Raw genomic sequence first — 23,755 nt, 5'->3', positions numbered from 1 at the left:
TCATTACCATCTCAAGCCATGCTTTTCCACTCTCCTCCTTCCTCCTTTGCTCCCACACTTTCTGCACTTCAGCTTCTCTCCCAAAGTGTGGGAGGTGAGTAGGAAGGGGGTGCTGTACACATAAGGTGCTCCCCAACTCCCTGGAAGCCATGTTCCAGAATCCATTCAGAACAAGATGGACAACCTCCCCCAAGCCTGGGCCAACGCTACTCCCACCCACTTGCGGCTGTACAATAATGCCCAATCCATTTTGCTCCCCTGGTTTCTTGCCTTTCTGGGGGTTGAGGTCTAACACAGGGGTTGTGTTTACAATTTAGAAACCTCTATTCACCAGGGATGGGGGCACAGGGAGGTTTGCAATATGCTTTACACATGCAATAAATATGACTTGATCAACTACTGTGAGTAGGTCCTATGCCGAGTGCTGAGGACAGAGCAGTGACCAAACCCACCCAATCCCTACACTCAAGGGGCTCACAGTCCTGGGAGTAGGGTGGGGAACAGGAAGAGAGACAAGCCGTCAGTTTCATCACATGGCCCTCCCCCAGCCTGGAAAGTCAGGAAGAGTGAATAGAGAAGCAGTGGGAAGGATGCAGGCTTAGATAAGGAAACAGCATGTGCAAAGGCTGAAGGTGAGAAAAAAATAGTGATTGAAAGACCCATAATGGCTCAGGCAAAAAGTATAAGTAGTAGTAGCTATCCGTGGACCTTAACTCATTAAGAAGCTTGTGAGGCACAGACAAGCTGAGTAACTTGCCCACGATCACAAAGCTAAGGAGTTGGTGGGAGACTCAGGACTCAAAACACTGGTGACCACACCTCAATCTTGCCCCTATTTGCTGTGTGGCCCTGGATAAGCGGTTTAATCTCTGTTTCTTCACATGTAAAATAGGGGTCATTGAGTATCACATATGAGTGTCTGCCTGGCTTAACACAGTGCCCAGCAACACAGCCTCACCTTCCATGGACTGCCCAAACCTTGAGGTGTGACTTCAGGTTGGAGACACACCTGTGGACTTCCAAAATGCATTTTGTCTCCCCTGCTCCCCACCTTGCCCTTTAACTAGAGCACCTAGGAACCCTTTTGAAGCTTTGAGAAACATTCTTCAGTGGGGGCCACAGGTATGGGACAGGGGTAGAGAGACAGACTGGGGTCAAGGCTTCCTGCAGGTGGAAACAAATGTAACTGGGGCCCAGATGAATAAATAGCCCAGCCAGACAAAGAAGGAAATGGGATGGTATTGCAGACTGAGGAAGTTGTGTGAGCAAGGTGGAGAAGCCCAAAGTAGCTTGCAAGTCCTACCATGGGGTTGGCTAGGGCCAGTGGGAGGGCAAGAGCAGCTGAGGGAAACTTAAAGACCAGCAGGTACACCTGGACTTTGTGCTGGGGCCCATAGTTGCCAAGGAAGAGTTTAAAGCAGGGAGGGACATGGCCATACAGGGTGGATGTTTTATCCACATGCATGCGGGGGTAAGCAGAGTCATAGCTCCCCAAAGATGTTCACATCCTATACACCAGAATTTGTGAATATGTTACATGGCATGACAAAAGATACTCTGCAGGTGGATTAAGTTAATGATCTTATAATGGGGACTTATTCAGGATTATTCGGGTGAGCCTAATATTATCACAAGGGTCCTTATAAGGGAGAAAATACCTGACCAGGTGCTGGTGCAGTGAATAGAGCATCAATCTGGGACACTGAGGTCCCAGATTTGAAACCTTGAGGTTGTCAGCTTGAGTGCAGTCTCATTCAACTTGAGCTCAGGCTCACCAGTTTGAGCATGGGGTCGCCGGCTTGAGCATGGGATCATAGACATGACCCCATGGTTTCTGGCTTGAAGCCCAAGGTTGCTGGCTTGATCCCAAGGTCACTAGCTTATGCAAGATGTCACTGGTTCAGCTGGAGCTCCCAGATCAAGGCTCATATGAGAAGCAATCAATGAACAACTGAAGTGCCACAACTATGAGTCGATGCTTCTCATCTCTCTCCCTTCCTGTCTGTCTATCTATCTATCTATCTATCTTTCTTTCTGTCTCCTTCTGTCTGCTTCTCTCTCTCTCTTGAAAAAAAAAAAAAAATATATATATATATATATATATGGGATTAGGAAGAGCCAGAGAATGAGATGTGATGATGGAAACAGGCTGGAGTGATGTGTTTTGAAGATGGGGGAAGGAGCTAGGAGCCAAGGAATACAAGCAGCTTCTAGAAGCCGGAAAAGGCAGGGAACGGGTTTTCCCCTAGAGCCTCCAGATGGAACTAGCCCTGCTGATGCCTTGATTTCAGACTTTTGCCCTCCAGAACTGTAAGGTAATAAATAGGTATTGTTTTAAGCCACCACAATTGTGGACATTTATTACACAGCCATCAGAAACTGCTGTAATCTGAGCTCTGGAGTACAGCTGCCTGTGTTCAAATCCCAGCTCTTATCAGCTAGAGGATCTTGGGCAAGTGGCCAAATCCCTCAGTGTCTTCATTTGTAAGGTAGGGATAGTAACAGCACCTATGGCATGTGAAGTAAACCAGTTCAGATACATGAAATAGACAATTTGCTGCCAGCTGAACCTCATGGAGACATTTGCTGTCAGTTGTTCGTGCTCATGTTATACATCATAACTTTGTGAAAGGAATATAAAGGTGTGTTTTAGGGAGAAAAATCCCCAGTTGCTGTGTTATATATGAACTGAAAGGGTGAGTCTCTGGCAGGGAAGCCAGGGAGCGCAGGGGTGAAGAGAAAGGATGGGCTCGAAGAGACAGTCCAGGAGTTGGTGAGGGCTGGACACGGAGGGTGAGGGAGAGGGAGGAAGGGAGGACTCTGGCTGGGAAGCCTGTTGAGACAGTCAACAAAGTCAGGCAAGAGGAAGGAGGAGCATGTGTTAGCAAAAATAAATACATGTTTCAAGCACGTACAGTGTTCACTATGTAATGGGTGCCACGCTGAGCATTCTGCTTGCCTGATGCCACCTGCTTGTCACCCCAAAATGTAGAAGGAGGTACCATGACTGTGAATGTCCAGTGTACAGATAAGGAATGAGCTGAGAGAAGTCAAAGCTAGAATCAAAACCTGCCCACTGTGTCCTCCCAGGATGGGGTTCCCTGGGGCCCAGGCCTCTGCTGAGTATGCATAAAGGCACGGAGTCAAGGAGCCATAGGGCAGATGGATTAATTCAACCAGGTCAAGGTTACCTACGAGTTAATGAGTAATAAGTGGAGCAGTGCAGGGAGCCCCGGCTGCATGATGGGGCGGGAAACCTGGCTGTGGGTCATCGAGGGGAACTCTCATGGAGGGAAAGCCGTGAAACAAGGACCCTATCCTGAAACGGTGGAGCTGGGAGAGAGGGGGCTTCTTGCTGTTTCCAGGCCTGGCAGTGCCTCTGTGGGGAAAGGGTGGGGGCTGCAGCAGGGAGACAACTGCCCCCAGGCAGGTGGGGATAGGGGAGGGGTACACAGATCCCTTCACCCCAGGATTCATAGCCACTTCCTTCCTCATGCACCCCAGTGAGTGTTGCCAGGCAAAATACAGGGCACCCAGTTTGAGATAAATAATAGGTACTTTGTTAGTACAAGTATGTCTCAGATGGCCCACTCAGTGTCCACGCAGGCAGCCTCGCTCTCCTCTCCTCCATGCCCCAGTGCTGGGCCAGGTGGACCTGCTAACTGGAAGTCCCCCTAAAGTCACCTTCCCTCCCCCATCCTTTCTGGCTTCTCTTGCCCACCTTTCCCCTCCCAAACTTCACACACAAAAGTCAAGAAGCATTCCTGTCACTTTTGTCCCTCCCAAGGGGTGCCTTGCTGCACTTTCCCCTCCCTCCTTCTGGTCTAGGGGCTTCAAGGCATCTTAGCTCCTTTAATTGTCCAAATAGCAGAAACTATCATCAGTCTGAAGAGATTCGCTGAGGCTCTGAGGAAGGAGGAACCAAGTCTTGCAGGGAGACAGAGGCCAGGCTAGGAAGTCCTCAAGGTTATGAAATCCCAGGACCTGAATGCTTAAAGCCATAATGAAACCAGAAAATGAAGTTGGGGTTTGGGAGGATCAGGGGAGGAAAATAAGGGCAGTACCAGGGGGCTGGGAAATCCTAGCAGGCATCTCCACCCCAGTGTCAGAAGGTCAAGCTCAGTCCTGGAGAATAAGCAGGTGTTTGTACTCTGCCTCCTCTTCTAAAGAAAAAGTGTCGCAATCAACAGCAGACAGAGGCCAGGTTTGTTCTGTTTCTCCATGCCTCCCCCTCTCAGGGCATTGGGGCACGGCTGGGAAAAGAAAGATAGTGAGCGAGCGCGTGGTTTACAGGAACTTAGAACCAGTCCCCGTTAACCCCTTCAACAGGGTTTTTGAAACCGGCCCTCCAGGGAATCGGGGTCCCCCACCCACTAAGCCCAGACTTTCCATACCCCCTACCCCAGATGGCCAATCTTGCTGGGAATCAGAGAGATGCACGATAAAATGACACTGAGGCAAAAACTCAAAGCTTTACCAACATGACATCATGGGGTGGGGGGCACAGTGGGGAAACTGACAGTTTCCTGTACGGCAAGCAAGTATGTAAATATACAATCATGGAGGGGAATTCAGCGCTATCTAGTAAGATTACCAGTACTTACAGACTTTGATCTGGGTTATCTCCTTTCCTTATAACAACAGGCCTGTAAAGTGGGCAATGTGATAACCCTATTTCACATTGATTGGGCTCAGAGTGCTGAGGCTCAGAGTGCTTCTCAGAAGCCTGATGCCACTAATCAGTGTCAGAGCTGGAAAATGCATGTTCTTAACGAGCTAGCAGGAGCATGGTTTGTAACCATGGAGGTCTGTCCATCCATTGGAGGCTGGCAATTTTTACACAATGTAATACAAGATCGTCTTTTTAAGAACAAGGAAGTTCTCTGTGCATTGGTAATCTGCAGTCTCTAATTGGCTATGAAGAAGCAAGGTGTGACTCAGGGAGACCTATATAAAGCATACTAATATATATATTTTTTTTTTACAACTTGTGAATGATAGCTTTGTAAATGCAAACAACATTTCTGGGGGGAAAAAAGCATGATATCCCCTTACATGGTCATGTCTGGGACCTGGATGGCTGGTAACAGGCCCAAGAGGAAAGTTACCTTATTCCTATATATCTGCTTGGACCTTTTAAATGTTAAATCATATGCACACACAAAAAATCATATGCACATATTACCTATTTACACAAAAATATTAAATATAGTTTTTAATAATGATATTCTAAGGGGATGCTGATATAAGACAGATATAAAGGATAGCAATGGGGACTTTCCTCAAAGATGACTTTTTAAACCACCATACCCATCCAGGCATCCTGACAAGGGTTGTTGAAGGGAGCTCCAGGCTCCTCTGGCCCTAGAAAACATGCTCACCTGAACAGTGAACTCCTAAACATACTTCAAAGCCCAACTGAATTGTCTCTTCTTCCAAGAAACCCTCTCTGACCCTGCACCCATTTGAGACAATGCTCCACAGGGTTAGGAGTGTCTGTGCTGGACTCTGTCCTCCACCCCTACCCCAGCATGGAAGACCCAGGGAGTGGGACTGTAGCCACCAGCATGGAGATAGAGTCATAGGAAAGGTTTGATTAATAAATACATGAGTAAAACTGGACTGAGGACCAGGCACAGATATCTGAGGTTGCAGGGTGGGAGGTGGGGTCTCTGGCTCTCAGTGTTCCTTCACTATAAAGCAGGTATTAACAGGGAAAGACCCCCCTCCCTGTTCACTGGCTGGCCTTGCTTCTGAGGAAAGCCGAGGCAGGGGGCAACTGTGTTCATGTTAGAGAGAATATATCCTCGGGTTACTTACCCCAGGACGTGCTGCCCCAGGAAACTGAAAAACTTAGGAAACAGTATTGAGAAATCTGGGGCAGCCCCAAGAAGGGGAGAGGCCACAGGGAGCAGAGGGCTGGGCTGGGGCGGGGGGGGGGGGGGCAGGAGCCAGATAAAAGGAGGCCTCCAGAAGCCTCTGTTCACTCCTCCCCGTCCTCTCCCTGAGTCCCTCAGTCCCTCTGTCCCTCTGCCATCCCTATACCATGGGGCCTGCCTCAGGTCCCAGCCTGCTGGTGTTGCTACTGACCAGTCTCCCCCTGGCCCTGGGGGACCCCATGTGAGTAGTCTTGACCCTACCCCAAACAAGGTGACTTCTGAGGTGGGAGTGGGCATTCGTGGGTTCATGTCCTTGCAGAATTCAGGGTGCATTTGTATGTTTGTGCAGGAGGAGTTAGGGGTTGGAATGTTGGTAAATGAGGGCTGCCTGTGACTTCAGGCATTGTGGAATTCAGGCTGATGTTTACAGGTCTGTAGGTTTGGGGCACATGTGCTGTTCCAAGATTCTGTGGAGGGGGTGGTTTGGACCTGACAGAATTTGGGAGATTACAGTTTTGGGTTTATGGGTTTCAGCATTTGTAGAGATGTGCTATGGGTTTATATCAGCTGGGGAGAGGGTGGATGTGGTTGTATTTATAGGCCTGGGGTGCTAGAGGTTTAGGTAGATGCTTGGGGTGTCCAAGGATTTGGGGCTTAAAGGTTTGGTACATGTGAGTTTGGATATGTATAGTTTGGGGTGCCTGAGGGTTCTGGGTGTTTAGAGACTTGTATTTGTATTTGTTTAAAGATTTAGCTGTTAGGGCTTCAGGAATATATATATGTGGGTTCCCCAATTGTGAGTTTGGAAGTCTAGAGAATTGGGAGATTTGCTGGTTCTGGTTTTGAGGTACAGGGGTTGTTGGAGCCTGTACTCCCTAAGTCATTGCTGATCACTGGATCCCCTCCAGGACCGGGGACTGGGGCAGAATGCTGACTCTGGTGAGGGCTGGGATGACCCTGTGCACTCTTCCGGCAGGTTCTCCATGATCACCCCCAATATCCTGCGGCTGGAAAACGAGGAGACAGTGGTGTTAGAGGCTCACGATGTGCAAAGTAACATTCCTGTTACGGTCTCCATACACGACTATCCCGCCAAGAAGGCGGTGCTGTTCAGTGAGAAAACCACGCTAACCAGCGCGGAGGGCTACCTGAACACCGTCACCGTCAAGGTGGGTGCCCACAGGCGCCCAGAGGGCCGATGCCCCGCCCCTCTCAGGATCTCCTCTCCATTGGGACCCTTCCCTAGGAGCCTCACCTCTTTCTCAGCCTTTCAGCTCTTTGAGTCTTCTCCCCACTTGGGCCCCTCCTTTTATTGACCCTGCCCCTTCTGAGCCCCTTTTCCTCTCTGAGCCCCTTCCCCTCTCTGAGCCCCTTCCCTTCCAAGCCCAACCATCTCTGCGCCGCCACCTTTCTGAGCCCTTTACTCTTTAAGCCCTCTCTTCCATCAGAGCTCCTCTTCTCTCTGAGTCTCCTCCCTTTCTGAGCACCCCTCCACCACTGAACCCCTTATCTAATCCCCATTTTCATACCTCTCTCTGACCCCTAGCCCTTCTCTTGCCCTGGACCCTCTCCTGAAGCAGACTCTTACTTAGACTACTGTGATCCATGCCTAGATCCCGGCCACAAAGGAGTTAAAATCACTGAAGGGGCACAAGTTTGTGATTGTCCAGGCAGCCTTCGACAAAGTTCTGGTGGAGAAGGTGGTGCTAGTCAGCCTTCAGAGCGGGTACCTCTTCATCCAGACGGACAAGACCATCTACACCCCAGGCTCCACTGGTAAGGGGCTGGCACATGGCTCAGAGGGCCAGGGCTGGCTCACTGGGAGGGGGAGGGGGAGGGGCGGGGCCTCGCTGAGCTTTCTTTCTCTCCCACCGCCTCCCAGTTCTCTATAGGATCTTCACGGTTGACCAAAAGCTGCTGCCCGTGGGCCGGACAGTTATCGTCAGCATTGAGGTACCAGCCAGCCGGGGCCCCAGACGTACATGGGCAGAAAGTCAGGGAGAGAGAGACAAAGTGAAAGTTTGAGACAGAGAAAGACCTAACACTGGAAAAGTCACAGCAGCAAAGACCCAAAGGCAGTATATAGAGGCTGAAACACAGAGGCCTAGAGATGGGTGGGATCCTAGGGAGACAGCATGGAACAGTGCTTGCACCCATGGATTTCAGCTCCAGATAAACCCCTGGTCCTTGTGACTCAAGTCAGGTAATTCACCTTCCTGAGCCTCAGTTTTCTCACCTGAAGGCTGGGATCATGACATAATTTTATGTAGTAGTCCATTCCACCTACTGCAGTCAGAAGGCATCTGTGAGCACCTGAGTCAACCCAGCCCCTCTTCTGCCCACAGCCTTCCAGGGCTCCTACCTCCTTTCAGGTAAAAGCCAAGTCTTCCCTCTGGCCTACAAGGCCCTGTATGACCTGCCCTCATCTCCTTCCCACCCTTACCTTCTGCGCCTCTCCCCCTCATTCACTCTATTCCAGCCACATGAGTCTCCTGACTGTTCCTCTGATACATAAGGCATTGTCCTGCCCCAGGGCCTTTGCACTAGTTGTTCTTTCTGCCCAGAAAACTCTCTTCCCCCAAATATTTACACCACTTGTCCCTCATCTTCTTAAAGACTTTGATCACATGTCACCAATGTCCCAATTTTACAATGAGGTCTTTCTGAGCACCTTGTAAAATTGCAGAAGCCTTCTACCCCCCATCTCCCATTTACACATGCACTTCACTCCCCTCCCTTCCTGACACACCTTTTGGCATCATGTAAATTGGATTTATTCATTTATTAATTGCTCCCTCCACCAACCTCTGTAGAACTTAAATTTCCTACAGGAAGGATTTTTTTAATCTGTTTGTTTCATGCCTTGTTTCCTGAATTCAACAAAGTGCTTGGCATATAGTGGAGCTTAATAAAAACTGACTGGAGGAAAAGAGGCAGGGAGGGAGGGAGGAAGGGAGGGAGGGAGGGAGGGAGGGAGGAAGAAAGGAAGGAAGGAAGGAAGGAAGGAAGGAAGGAAGGAAGGAAGGAAGGAAGGAAGGAAGGAAATATCACCTGTGCCAACAGGAGCTAATCATCCACAGTTACCCGAGTTTCTAAGAGAAGCCAGAAAACCAGATTATGTGATGTCTCCTGATGTTTAATGTTGGCAAGAAATAAAATAATATGTGTACATGAAATTGCTATTCTTGTAGGTCAAAAGTTGAACGTGTGCAATTATGTGTGGCTTAGCACAAATCAAATGCTTAGTCTGGGGTTCTGCACAAAAGTAGGTAATACATTCTAGTGATTCTTAACATTTAAGGGGGCACTCATAATAATGAGCTCCTGCTTACACAAACTATGTCCCGAGCCAGTGATGTGGGGGCTATATTTATCTCCTGTTTTTAAATGTGCACATTGAACACAGAGAAGTTAATTAACTTGGCCAAGGTCACACAGCTTGTAAGTGGTACAGCGGGATTTGAACCCAGGCTGACCGACACAGGTCCATGTTCTTAACTGCTGCTTTTGTAGACATGACACAAAGAGGGAGAGGAGAGCCAAGGGGCTTAGCCTGTGTCTCTGAAGAGCCACACCCTCTCCCTGTCTATCTACAGACCCCCGACGGCGTTCCTGTCAAGCGGGATCCTCTTTCGTCTCACAACCAGTTGGGCATCTTGTCTTTATCTTGGGATATCCCGGAGCTGGTCAAGTATGTTAAGACCTACAGGAGGGGGCTTGGGGCTCCCCTATCCAACAAGAAAGGGCAAGGGGCTGCCAGGTCAGGCCAGATCACTCACCTGTCCTCCCCACAGCATGGGACAGTGGAAGATACGAGCCCACTATGAAGATTCGCCACAGCAGGTCTTCTCCACTGAGTTTGAGGTGAAGGAGTATGGTAAGAGGAGGAGGGAGCCTGGGTGTGGGGCCCTGGAATGCGGAGCCCAGCTCTGGCCCCCACCAATGTCATCCCTTCCCTCCCCACCCCCCAGTGCTACCAAGTTTCGAGGTCCAAGTGGAACCTGCAGAGAAATTCTACTATATTGATGACCCAAAAGGCCTGGAAGTCACCATTACGGCCAGGTGAGGGGTCAGGTGGGAACTGGGTGAGGGGTCAGGTGAGGACCAGGTGAGAGGCTGGGTGAGGGGCCAGATGAAGGGGTCAGGTGGGGACCAGGTGAGAGGCTGGGTGAGGGGCCAGGTGAGGAGTCAGGTGGGGACAGGTGAGAGGCTGGGTGAGGATTAGGTCAATGACTAGGTGAGGGCCAAGTGAGAATGATGTGGGGGGCTAGGGACTCTTGGTCCTCACCATGACCAGTGGAAATTTGGGGAGAAACTCAGCTTTTCTGGAAGGGAGAATCTGATTCTCCTCGCTGCACAGGTTCTTATATGGGAAGAATGTGGATGGAACAGCTTTCGTCATCTTTGGGGTCCAGGATGGTGACCAGAGGATTTCGCTGGCCCAGTCACTCACCCGTGTTGTGGTACCTGCCAGAGGCCCCCTGAGCTTTCTCCACTCTGAGCCCTTCCCTCTCCCTCTTTGAATCCCCTTCTCACCTGAGCCACTCCCCCTCTCTGAGCTCTAGCTTCCTCCCCCAGATTGAAGATGGCTCTGGGGAGGCTGTGCTGAAACGAGAGGTCCTGCTGGGTGGGGTACTGCCCTCCCGAGAGGATGCCCTCGTCGGAAAGTCATTGTACGTGTCTGTCACTGTCATCCTGCATTCAGGTGAGGCCTGGGCTGCGGGCAGAGGCTTAGTACCACCATGCAGTCCAGTCTGAGAGGGAAGGCCCACCTGAGGGAGGAGGGCCCAGAGTGAAGGGGGGGTCCAGTCTGAGGTACAAAACCCAGTCTTGAGGGGGGATGCAATCGGGGAATGCTAGAATCTATGTAAACACAATAAATTTAAAAGAAAAAGCAGGCCCTGGCCGGTTGGCTCAGTGGTAGAGCATCAGCCTGGCATGCAGGAGTCCCGGGTTCGATTCCCGGCCAGGGCACACAGGAGAAGTGCCCATCTGCTTCTCCACCCCTCCCCCTCTCCTTCCTCTCTGTCTCTCTCTTCCCCTCCCGCAGCCAAGGCTCCATTGGAGCAAAGTTGGCCCGGGCACTGAGGATGGCTCCATGGCCTCTGCCTCAGGCACTAGAATGGCTCTGGTTGCAACAGAGCAATGCCCCAGATGGGCAGAGCATCGCCCCTGGTGGGCATGCCGGGTGGATCCTGGTCGGGCGCATGTGGGAGTCTGTCTGACTGCCTCCTCATTTCCATCTTAAGAAAAATACAAAAAAAAAAAAAAAAAAGAACCATCTGATGGGGGGGGGGCAATGAGAGGGAGAAGGCCCTCGATGGAGGTACAATACCCTGTCTGAGGGAGGAAGCCTAGCATGAAAGTGGGATCAGTCTGACAATGAGGCCCACTCTGAGGAGGTAGGTCCAGGTCCTGATAGGCAGCATCCAGTCTGGGAGGGGTGGCCTGGTCCTGAGGGGGAGCCCAGGAGCCCATCCTTACAGCTGGCCCCCTCAGGCAGCGACATGGTGGAGGCGGAACTCAGCGGGATCCCCATCGTGACTTCTCCCTACCAGATCCACTTCACTAAGACGCCCAGGTTCTTCAAACCTGCCATGCCCTTTGACCTCATGGTGAGACCTAGGGCAGGGTTGCACACCCACCCCTCTCCTAAGCACTGGCCATGCCTCTGGGTCTGCTGAGCCCCCCCCCACCTACCCCTGCACCCACAGGTGTTTGTGACGAACCCTGATGGCTCCCCAGCCCGCCGCATCCCCGTGATGACTCAGGGCCCCAACGTCGTGCGAGCTCTAACCAAGGATGATGGCCTGGCCAAGCTAACCATCAACACGCCCAACAGGGCACAGCCCCTGTCCATCACTGTGAGTCTGCACCAACCTCAGGGTCTTTTTTATTTTTTTTACTAGAGAGAGGCAAGAAGAGAAAAACAGAGAGACAGGAACATAGAGCTAGCTGTTCCTGTATGTGCCCCGACCGGGGATCGAACTGACAACTTCTGTGCTTCTGGACATCACTCCAACCAATGGAGCTATCCAGCCAGGGCTTTTTTTAAATCTTTTTTAGATAGAGAGAGAAAGAGAGAAAGAGGGGAGGGTGAAGGGAAGCATTCATTGGTTGTCTCCTGTGTGTGCTCTGACTAGGGATCAAACCTGCAATCTTGTCGTTTTGGGATGATGCTCTAACTGACTGAGCTAACCGGCCAAGGCCTAACAAGGTCCTTTTCTTTACATAAATGGGCTTTGCCATTCACATAGAGATGTTTTCTTTGCATAGAGGGATTCTCGTCTGCACTGTGGGGTCGTGCCATCTGGATATAGGGTCCTGTCATTTGCATAGGGCCCTCCTACCATTTGCATAAATGTCTTATAAGAACCATTGTGATGATACTGGGCCCATGTGGATAACCTCAAACAGTCTCCCATGTCCAGATACTTAACTCAATCCCATCTGCAAAGTCCCTCTCATCATGTAAGGAACTATATTCCCGGGTCCCAGGGATTAGGACGTGGACATCTTGGGTAGGCCAGCATGCATCCTTCTCTCCCTGCTCAGGTAAGCACAGAGAAGGAGGGCATCCTGAAGGAACGACAGGCCACCAATACAATGCAGGCCCTACCCTACACTACCATGGCCGGATCCAACAACTACCTGCACCTCTCTGTGCCTCACGAGGAGATCAAGCCAGGGGAAACACTGAATATCCAGTTTAACCTGCGGACGAGCCCTGGCCTGGAAGCCAAGATCCGATACTACACTTACCTGGTCCGTGGCTTCCTAGAACCCCCAGGTCTCCTCCTCCTCCTCACTTCTCCAGCACATCTGGAGCCCTTCCCCATCCCGGATCCCCCATCCTCCCTCTCGCCTTCCCTATCTTTATTCCAGCCTGTTTCCCCAGGTCATGAACAAGGGGAAGCTGTTGAAGGTGGGACGCCAAGTGCGAGAGCCTGGCCAGGACCTGGTGGTGCTGCCTCTGACCATCACGACGGACTTTATTCCTTCCTTCCGCCTGGTGGCCTATTACACGCTGATCGGCGCCAATGGCCAGAGAGAGGTGGTGGCTGATTCCGTGTGGGTGGATGTCAAGGACTCATGTGTGGGCACAGTAAGTGTCACTGAGTCTCTCTGTGCCCATCTTGGGGCTCTCTGCCTGGTCATTTATTCCTCTGTCTCTGCCTTTCCCCATCCTTCTGAATTCATTTCTCCCCCCTGTTTATAGAGCTCCTGCCTCTTTCTTCTCCTTTTCCATCTTGTTTTCTTCCCTGCCTGTTTTAGTCTCAGTATCTCTCTTGCTCCCAACTTTCTCTTTTCTTCATTTCTACCTGATGCTGGTTCTGCACATCTCCCTTCTCTCTGTCTCCACCTTTCTCTCTTTCCAGTCCACACCAGGACCCCCACTGCCCTTCCCCCACCAAGGCTGGGGCCTTGCTAGGCTGATTTCTCCCTCCTGTCCCTCCAACCTCCTCACAGCTTGTGGTGAAAAATGCCATGAAGGAAGAAAAGCAGCAGTATCTACCTGGACAACAGATATCACTCAAGCTCGAGGGTAACCAGGGGGCCCGAGTGTGGCTGGTGGCCGTGGACAAGGGCGTGTTTGTGTTGAATAAGAAGAACAGGTTGACTCAGAGTAAGGTATGTCCCCACGTCACTGAGGTTGAGTAAAAGATGGCAGAGGCAAAGAGAGAGCTTGGCTGAGGTGGGAATGGCTTTGAGGAGAACCAATGACACACAGTGGGGTTTGAGTTGAGTGTAGAGGTCACAGTGGACACAGACAAGGGGATGGGTTGAAGTTCAAGTTGCAGATAGAAATGTTGATGGACAAGGGCCTAAGCTGGAGGTGGTCATGGCAGGTGGCACAATGAGCTCTGAGTCCAGAAGCAGAGCACTCTGGATCATCCATGGCCGTGCCTCTGGGGACCAGGATGAGGACGAAAGTGAGATGGGGTGGTTGTGTTGGCAAATTAATGCAGGCACTGCTGGCCTGGCCTCAGCCTGCCCTTGACCCCTCCACACCGCACAGATTTGGGACACAGTGGAGAAGGCGGACATTGGCTGCACACCGGGCAGTGGAAAGAACTATGCGGGTGTCTTCATGGACGCAGGGCTGTCCTTCCACACCAACAAAGGCCTGGAGACCGAGCAGAGGTCAGGTGAGGAAGTGGCCCACGGTCATCCAGGAAGGGGCAGCACTTCTACCTCCCAGATGGGATCAGGGGCCACTGGGTTCAATTCCTGCCCCCACCACCAACTAACAAATCGCTCTCCTCTCTGAGCCTCAGTTTCTTCATCTGTTAAGTGGGAGCAGGAACACGCTTACCTCACAGCTACTGTGAGGAGTAAACCAAAGACACGAAGTCGGTGTTTAATCCATCTTGTTCTGGTCCACCTGCCCCTCAGATGCCAAGTGCCCAAAACCAGCCGCCCGGCGACGGCGCTCAGTGCAGCTCATGGAGAAGAGGATGGACAAAGGTGGGAGCCCTAGCCCGCCTCTCCCATCCTTGCACCTTGTCCATTGGGATCCCAGCAAAGCTGGAGGAGGGGAGGGCCTGGCACAGGGAAGCTCTCCCTGCAGAGGCCCCACGGAGGGCATGACTGGGGTGTCTCTCCCACAGCGGGTCAGTATAAGAGCAAGGAGCTGCGCAAGTGCTGTGAGGATGGCATGCGGGAGAACCTCATGAAGTACTCGTGCCAGCGCAGGGCCCAGTACATCCTCCAGGACAAGGCCTGTGTGGACGCCTTCCTGGACTGCTGCAACTACATCACCGAGCTGCAGCTGCAGCACAGCCGGGACGACATTCTGGGGCTGGCCAGGAGTGAGTCCTGGGCGTGGCAGGCGCCCTGTCTGAGGGGGGCGGAGGTGTCTGTCGTTGGCGACTGGAAATTGCGTTAATCAAATTGAGTTCCAAGAGCAAAGGCAAGTGTGAGTGGCTTGTGAAATTGAGGGAAATTACGTTACCAATTACAGGATGAAAAGTAACAAAAAAGAATGCTTTTGCTTAAAATCGAGGAAGGTTAGGAAATTTTCACAGTGACAAGCTGGCAGATGAACGCAAAAATTATTATCTCTTTTTTTCTTTAAACAGACTTTAACTTTCAGACAAACAAACCACAGCACAATGATCAAAATTAGGACATTAATGTTGATTCGTCTCCACCATCTAATTCATAGATCCTACTCTAATTCTGCCTATTTTATTTTATTTTATTTAGTCCTCTGTAGGAAAAGGATTCCAGTTCAGAATCACACATTGCATTTGTGTGTCTGGTTGTGTCTCTTTAGCCTCCTTATGTCTGTTCAACCCCCTACAGCTGTTTCAGTCTTTCTGTGACTTTCACGATCTCCCCATATATGAAGTATACGGTCTAGATAATTAGAGGATTGCCCAGCAATCCGGGTCTATCTGATGTTTCTTCAGGATCACAGTCAGGTTTTGCATTTTTGGCAGGACAGTCACAGAAAAGATATTGTGCCCTCCTTGGTGAAATATCAGGAGGCATGTGACATTGATCTGTCCCATTATTGGTGATGTGAACCTTGATCATTTGATTAAGGTGGTCTGCCATGTTTTTTCATTGTAAAGTTCCTCTTTATTCCTTTTTAGTTATGGTTTCCTTTTTAACTGCTTTTAAAATTTAAGTCAAGAGAGATTTTCCCAAAGATCAGTTTTCACTTAGCCTTAAAGATAACAGATACGATGGATGCCTTATATGGTAACACATGATTTTTGTGTGCATCTGCACTTTCAGAGGGTGAGACTTAGAAATTAGCAGCCATCTCTCAAAAGCAGCTTTTGCCAAAGTGAACAAATATTTCTAAATTCTTTTAGCTGGAAAGCTAGCACCCCCTTTACCCCTCCACCCCAAAAAGACATAAAGATTCCTAACACACATGAGCAAAGGACTCTACCTTCAATCTCTTTGCAAATTATAATAACTAGGCACGCTGCTTTCTACATCAGTGACATAGAGCCCTTCTTTGGCAAAGAGAAGATAAGGCTACTGAGGAAGCTAGACAAAACTCTGATCTACTGGGATATAGCTTACGCACATATGGGGATTCATTTTTCAGTATTGTGTATGTTCTTTAGGCAACTGGGGGTGAGACAGCATTACTGGAACGTTAGTACCCCTAAAGGTACGTTGATGGGTTATTCCAGAGCATGAGTGGATCTAGGCATCTATGGAGTTCCCCCTACTTTGTGGTTAGACAGACCCAGAGCCAAATTAAAATCTGTCCATCATTTTTGAGGACAGCCCAGCCAGGGGTTTGTTTACTTGCTGATGGTGTCCAGCTGGCTATAGCGGCCACTACTTCTTCAGGGTCGCCATCAAGTCAGGAATCTCTCTACTCATCTGGCTGCTGTCAGGAGGCAGCAGCAGGCATGGTGCCTGCGGTCATGATGCCTTCAGAAACTTAGCCAAATGCTTTTGTTTCTTTGAAAATCAGGGGAAATAAATATAACCTAGCCTGGGTTATTTTTGCCTTTCTACCAACATGGTTGTAAAACTATGATTTTTAATATTTTTATGAAGGCAGGAGACTTTAGGAGGGGCAAAGATGTACCTGCCCCCCCTAAAAGTCATCATATGGCTGTGGGTCTGGTTTGCTGCTAAGAACCCCTCCAAAGCTGTCAAGATGAGTGTCTAAGGGGACGTGGGTCTGTTCTAAACCCAGATTGCTCCCACCTTCCCAGGTGACCTGGATGAAGATATCATTCCAGAAGAAGACATTGTTTCCCGGAGCCAGTTTCCTGAAAGCTGGCTGTGGAACTTAGAGGAATTAACTGCACCAGAGAAGAATGGGTAAGGCTTGATTAAGGTGGTCTGCCATGTTTCTCCATTGTAAAGTTCCTCTTTGTTCCTTTTTAGTTATGGTTACACATCATTACACCTCCTGGCCAGTTCCTACCAACACCTTAAACTAGACCGTTTAATTTGCATGTACCCCAAGCCCCTCCTTTTTCTGGAATCACAGTGGGACCCCACAACTCAACCTAGAAAAACCAAGAGTCGGGCTCCGTCCATGTGCCCGCCCCTGCTCCCCTCCAACCTGCCCCTAGGGGCCCTCCATACCCTCTCTCCCCTCCACCACCTCTTCTAATGCCCCTGTCTCTCCTCCATCTAGAGTTTCCACAAAGATAATAAAGGTGTTTTTGAAAGACTCCATCACCACCTGGGATATTTTGGCTGTGAGCTTGTCCGATAAGAAAGGTGAGAGATGGTGGCTTCGCTCTCAGGAGGCAGGCCTCCAGGACCCCTGTGCATTTTCTTTTTCTTATCCCATCCCAGACCCTCTGCTTCTTGTGGCTGACACTTTGTGCCCTGGTACATCAGAGTCTAGACCAGTGGTAGTCAACCTCATCCCTACCGCCCACTAGTGGGCATTCAGCTTTCATGGTGGGTGGTAGCAGAGCAACCAAAGAATAAATAAAAAGATAGATTTAACTATAGTAAGTTGTTTTATAAAGATTATTCTGCCAAACAGCGAAAATCTGACATAAAGTACTTGGTAAGTAATTATTATTATATGCTTTAACTTGCTGTAACTCTGCTTTATTAATTTTATAAAGTAAAGTTACTTCCCTACTTTATAAATCACCATTACTGTGGAACCGGTGGGTGGTTAGAAAATTTTACTACTAACAGAGATACAAAAGTGGGCGGTAGGTATAAAAAGGTTGACGACCCCTGATCTAGACTGTGAGCCAATGCTTTTTATTTTTTTAATTGATATTATTTTTTTAGAGCAGTTTCAGTTTCCCAGCAAAATTAAATAGAAAGTACTGAGATTTCCCATATATTTCCCACCCTATACACAGCCTCTTCCACTGTCGACATCCCTTACCAGAGTGATGCTTTTGTTATAATTGAGCATGATCACTCAAAATTCACAGCTGACATTAGGATTCATTCTTGGTGTTGTATATTCTATGAGTGTGGTCGAATGCATCATGATGTGAGTCCACCATTGTAGTTTCACATAGAATAATTCGCAACCTCAAAACTTTTAAGGAGGTGATGTTGACATAGTAGTAGGTAAAGCGATTAAGAGAAAAGGAAGCTGGATGAAATGGGGACTTGAAATATGAAATTGTGAAACAGGAGAAAAAGGTGTACTTATTCCCTGGCCACAAACAGCTGGAGTAAGACCTGGAGGAGTGCTAAATATGGATGGTTGATAGCAGGGCCAGGAGTTGGGTGAAGAAAGTAAGGCACTGATTTTTAGTGCAAAATAAAAGTGGGTGCCCAAAATGTCAGCCATCAAGATAAATAACATTTCACTGCAGTCATTTTTTAAAAATAAAATAATGCAAAAAATATCCAAATTTTAAACAGAAACCAGAGCCATATTAAGCCATATTGGAGTTTGAGGCAAGAGGAAAAATGTGTGACCCATATGCTTGTTCTACGTATATTTTAAAGGTCAATTTTTTCCAGATTATTAAATTTGTAAAAAAAAATCAGAACATTAAAAAGTGGGTATATTAAAATGCACAATAATAAGAGTTAATATTTTATTTATACCAGAGCCAGAATTTATTATACTGTATTATCATTTTGCTTAGTTATAATATATAATAAATTATAGTTTAGTATCATTTTACTTTCCTGGCCTCAAGATTTAAAAAATCTGCTTCTTTGCTTACTTTGTTTTTAATTGAAGGAATTGATATTTTCTGGCAATTTCTTCTGAACAAATGGTGATCTCAAATGAAACCATTTACACAGGGGCACATAGTTTTCCTTTTGCCCAAAACTCCAGGACAACCCAGCATGGACTGTCATGTGGCTTTAATCAAGTTACTCAACCTCTCTGTGCTCCTCCATAAAATGGGCATGATAAAATAGTACCTACTCAAAGCATTGTTGGCAGGATTGCTAAGAGTTAATACATATAAAGCCCCTTTAATACTGCCTGGCACATTATAAATGTTCAATGAGTCTGAGGTATTATTATTATTGGTGTTGAACATATTTTAGCTATCAAAGAGTAAATGCCTTCGGCAATGCATAAATAATACTTCCTTAAATAACACAAATCATGCGACAAAAGTTGTTTATTTTTATTAACAGATTTTGAAAATAGTTTTTGGTTTACAGAAACAATTGAGCAAAAAGTATAGAGCGTTGCCTTGCTCCCCCAACCTCCCCTTTTTAACATCTTGCATTTAGAATAGTACATTTGTTACAATCAATGGGCCAATGTTGATGCAGTCTTATTAACTGAAGTCCATATTGATAATAGGATCAATACTTGGTGTGGTATATTCTATGACTCTGGAAAAATACATAATGACATATATTCGCTGTTACAGTATCACACAAAATAATTGTTTCACATCCTAAAAAATGACATGAATTGTGTGTCAGAAGTCTTTCTTAAAATTCTCTTTCCATCCTTCCATCTCATTCAAGGAGAAAAGCTAAGTCCGGTGCAAAGACTTCACTTCCTCTCCAATTCTTGTTCAACTCCTTTTTATAGCAGAGAGCAAGAGGTCAAGCTATCTGCAGGCAACACAGACTCACCAGTGTTTAATAAAATGTTTTGACTTCCTGGAGGTAACCTCCTACTTATGGCACAAGAAGCTGCTTTCTCAAATACCATAGTGATACCAAATTAAATTTGAACTTTAAAAAATATAAGAGCAAATAGTAGATTAAAAAAAATCCCCAGTAACAATAGCAGATAACACAAGGGTGATGAGTAAATCACTATATGTTGGGAAATAAGGATTTTGTTTAAGCGTCTGAATTTTCTTTTTTTGCCATTGAAGAATGAGAAAAAAAAATTATTATTAAATCCTAATGAAATTTTTATTTTTTTTATTTTTTAAATCCTAATGAATTTTTAGTGTAACATTATTTTTAATGTGATAGTGTCTTTGCAAATTTTGCTTGCATGAATACTTTGCTGGTCTTTGATCTGGTAACAGTTATTGTTGTATCACAAGTAACCATTGTGTTTAGTGTCATTTTCTACTCAATGTAGAGTGGCAATGCCCACTGAAAATGTAATGTGGTCCTGACCAGTGGGTTTCACAGTGGATAGAGCATCAGCCTGGGATGCAGAGGACCCAGGTTCAAAACCCCAAGCTCGCCAGCTTGAGCATGACCTCACCAGCTTGAGTGTGGGGTAGCTGGCTCGAGCATAGGATCATAAACATGACCCTATGGTCACTGGCTTGAAGCCTAAGGTCACTGGCTTGAGCAAGGGGTCAGTTGTTCTGCTGGAGCCCCCTGGTCAAGAAACATATGAGAAAACAATCAATGAACAACTAAGGTACTGCAACGAAGAATTGATGCTTCTCATCTCTCTCCTTTCCTGTCTGTCTGTTCCTATCTGTCCCTCTCTCTGTCTCTCTCGCAAAAAAAAAAAAGAAAGAAAAATGTAATGTGGGCTGTGGGTGTCATTTTACATTTTCTAATAACCTCATGAAAAAGGTGTAGGTAAAATTAATTTCAGAATACATTTTATTTTTTTCGAATTTGTTCAAAATATTGTCGTTTCCACATTTCGTAAAAGTTTGCAAAACCACTATCATATTAAAATAATGTTACAATAATAAACCCATTAACATTTAAGAATAGCCTATTAAAAATGTCAAAATGTTTAATGATTTACTTTACTGCTATTTGTCCTAAACCTTTGAAATTTGGTATGCGTTTTATACTTAAAGTGCATCTCAATTGGGACACAAACTTTTTTTTTTCTTTTTTCTGAAGTTGGAAATGGGGAGGCAATCAGACAGACTCCTGCATGTGCCCGACCGGGATCCACCCGGCATGCCCACCAGGGGGCAATGCTCTACCCATCTGGGGCGCTGCTCTGTTGCAACCAGAGCCATTCTAGCACCTGAGGCAGAGGCCTTGGAGCCATCCTCAGCACCCGGGCCAACTTTGCTCCAGTGGAGCCTTGGCTGTGGGAGGGGAAGAGAGAGACAGAGAGGAAGGAGAGGGGGAGGGGTGGAGAAGCAGATAGGTGCCTCTCCTGTGTGCCCTGGCCGGGAATCGAACCCGGGACTCCTACACGCCAGGCCAATGCTCTACCACTGAGCCAACCGGCCAGGGCCGGGACACAAACTTTTTGTTGGAAATACTATAATCTGTATTTTAGGATTCATACAACTTGCAGTTGAAAAAGCAGATTGGCATACCCTCATTGTTCCAAATATATTTTAAAAAGTTTTTTAATCACTGAATCAAGCAGTCACTCTTGGAAAGCATATTTAAGTGATTTTTATATATTCACAAGCACCAGTTTTGAGGTTTAAGTCGGAGTTAACTAAAATGAAATAAAAGTAGAAATCCAGTTTTCACTTGAGCTAGCCACATTTTGAGTCCCCAACCACATGGGGTCTGAGATATCATTTGGGGGAACACAGATATGGGCCTTTCAGTTAGGCTGGCTCGTTCTCCCCGTCTACATCTATCTATGAGTAAAATTACAAAGAAGTCACTAAGTCAGGGCAGGACCCTGCTACCACCATCATCTGTAACTCATCACCATTAACATCGTTTAGCCTATGGGCTTCTGCAAAGACAGGCTGAGCTTGGGATAGCTCCCATGGTCAGGGGTAAGTTTTGAGACCCTGAGGAGCAGGAACTTGGAGCTGAACTTGGACCCTGTGCACCCTGCTCACCCCTTACCCCTGACGCTCATGTTCTGTTCCCCTGGGCAGGGATCTGTGTGGCTGACCCCTATGAGGTGACAGTGGCACAAGATTTCTTCATCGACTTGCGGCTGCCCTACTCCGTTGTGCGTAACGAGCAGGTGGAGATCCGTGCTGTCCTCTACAACTACCGGGAGGAGGACGAACTCAAGGTGGGTCCTTGGAACAGAAGAGGCATGAAGGTAAGTTTGGAGGTAACAGCCACGAAACATGGTCCTGACCTGATACTCTCTCCCTGGCAGGTCAGAGTAGAACTGCTCTACAATCCAGCCTTCTGCAGCATGGCCACTGCCAAGAAGCGTCACCAGCAGACTGTGAACATCCCTCCCAAGTCCTCTCTGGCCGTGCCTTATGTCATTGTGCCCCTGAAGGTCGGCTTGCAGGAGGTGGAGGTCAAGGCCACCGTCTACCGGCACTTCTTCAGCGATGGTGTGAAGAAGACCCTGAAGGTCGTGGTGAGTCCCTGGGGTACCTGCTGCCTCTTGTCCTTCAGGAGAAACTCCTGCTCTCCTTGTGCTGCCAACTCAGTTTGGAGCTGCAGGCTCTGAGAACTGGTAATGCCCAATGTCCAGGTTAGGGAAGTTAGGAGTCCTAGAAGTTTAAAAGCAAGGCCACAGTTAGGGTGAGGCAAGTGAGACATTCTTCTTGGGCATGGAATTTTTTAAGGGAGTGCCAAAAACCTCAGCAATAAAGATAAATGATATTTTCTACACGTTTTAGTATAGGAGTTTTGTTCTGACTTTTACAACTTTGGGGAAACATTTCACAGACCATATTTTATAAAGCAATAAATAATGATGCAAAAACATAGAAAAGCCCTATTGTTACCTGTGATTTTTTAGCCTTAAAATATATATTAACAGTTATGTTTCTACTCCTTTCCATAGCATGGGATGCTTTCAAATATAATGAGATAAAATCACCAATAAAGGCTTTTTTATCATCTTTTATTAATATTTTTAAGCAAAATGAGATTATAAACAAGATCACTAATATTTTTTTTAATAATTTTATTTTTTTAATGGGGTGACATCAATAAATCAGGATACATATATTCAAAGATAACAAGTCCAGGTTATCTTGTCTTTCAATTATGTTGCATACCCATCACCCAAAGTCAGATTGTCCTCTGTCACCTTCTATCTAGTTTTCTTTGTGCCCCTCCCCGTCCCCCTTTCCCTCTCCCTTTCCCCCCTCCCCCCGTAACCACCACACTCTTATCAATGTCTCTTAGTTTCACTTTTATGTCCCACCTACGTATGGAATAATGCAGTTCCTGGTTTTTTCTGATTTACTTATTTCACTTCGTATAATGTTATCAAGATCCCACCATTTTGATGTAAATGATCCAATGTCATCATTTCTTATGGCTGAGTAGTATTCCATAGTGTATATGTGCCACATCTTCTTTATCCAGTCATCTATTGACGGGCTTTCTGGTTGTTTCCATGTCTTGGCCACTGTGAACAATGCTGCAATGAACATGGGGCTGCATGTGTCTTTACGTATCAATGTTTCTGAGTTTTTGGGGTATATACCCAGTAGAGGGATTGCTGGGTTATAAGGTAGTTCTATTTTCAGTTTTTTGAGGAACCACCATACTTTCTTCCATAATGGTTGTACTACTTTACATCCCCACCAACAGTGTATGAGGGTTCCTTTTTCTCCACAGCCTCTCCAACATTTGCTATTACCTGTCTTGTTAATAATAGCTAATCTAACAGGTGTGAGGTGCTATCTCATTGCAGTTTTGATTTGCATTTCTCTAATAACTAAAGAAGATGAGCATCTTTTCATATATCTGTTGGCCATTTGTACTTCTTCCTGGGAGAAGTGTTTGTTCATGTCCTCTTCCCATTTTTTTATTGGATTGTTTGTTTGTTTGTTGTTGAGTTTTATGAGTTCTTTGTATATTTTGGATATTAGGCTCTTATCTGAGCTGTTGTTTGAAAATATCATTTCCCATTTAGTTGGCTTTCTGTTTATTTTGTTATCAGTTTCTCTTGCTGAGCAAAAACTTCTTAGTCTGATGTAGTCCCATTCATTAATTTTTGCCTTCACTTCTCTTGCCATTGGAGTCAAATTCATAAAATGCTCTTTAAAACCCAGGTCCATGAGTTTAGTACCTATGTCTTCTTCTATGTACTTTATTGTTTCAGGTCTTATGTTTAGATCTTTGATCCATTTTGAGTTAATTTTAGTACA

General features: G+C 47.1%; 1 protein-coding gene across 1 annotated transcript in view; it reads left to right on the top strand.

Annotated features, from left to right (window-relative positions):
• Nucleotides 1-5,977: 5,977 nt before the first annotated feature.
• Nucleotides 5,978-23,755, top strand: part of C3 (complement C3) — a 42,816-nt gene continuing 25,038 nt past the window's right edge. Inside the window, exons 1-21 of the mRNA XM_066345298.1 lie at nt 5,978-6,120; nt 6,856-7,048; nt 7,493-7,655; nt 7,762-7,832; nt 9,476-9,570; nt 9,674-9,756; nt 9,851-9,941; nt 10,240-10,342; nt 10,458-10,584; nt 11,379-11,494; nt 11,594-11,743; nt 12,435-12,644; nt 12,778-12,984; nt 13,350-13,511; nt 13,900-14,029; nt 14,277-14,348; nt 14,492-14,692; nt 16,574-16,682; nt 17,005-17,090; nt 21,560-21,702; nt 21,793-22,005. Coding sequence (XP_066201395.1) covers nt 6,047-6,120; nt 6,856-7,048; nt 7,493-7,655; nt 7,762-7,832; nt 9,476-9,570; nt 9,674-9,756; nt 9,851-9,941; nt 10,240-10,342; nt 10,458-10,584; nt 11,379-11,494; nt 11,594-11,743; nt 12,435-12,644; nt 12,778-12,984; nt 13,350-13,511; nt 13,900-14,029; nt 14,277-14,348; nt 14,492-14,692; nt 16,574-16,682; nt 17,005-17,090; nt 21,560-21,702; nt 21,793-22,005 — 2,799 coding nt within the window. The 5' untranslated portion in view covers nt 5,978-6,046. The remainder of the gene's footprint in view (nt 6,121-6,855; nt 7,049-7,492; nt 7,656-7,761; nt 7,833-9,475; nt 9,571-9,673; nt 9,757-9,850; nt 9,942-10,239; nt 10,343-10,457; nt 10,585-11,378; nt 11,495-11,593; nt 11,744-12,434; nt 12,645-12,777; nt 12,985-13,349; nt 13,512-13,899; nt 14,030-14,276; nt 14,349-14,491; nt 14,693-16,573; nt 16,683-17,004; nt 17,091-21,559; nt 21,703-21,792; nt 22,006-23,755) is intronic.

Source organism: Saccopteryx leptura, chromosome 1 (assembly GCF_036850995.1).
Source record: "Saccopteryx leptura isolate mSacLep1 chromosome 1, mSacLep1_pri_phased_curated, whole genome shotgun sequence".
Classification (NCBI taxonomy): domain Eukaryota; kingdom Metazoa; phylum Chordata; class Mammalia; order Chiroptera; family Emballonuridae; genus Saccopteryx; species Saccopteryx leptura.
Note: the sequence above shows the minus strand (reverse complement) of the source record. Positions and strands in the feature narration are given on the sequence as shown.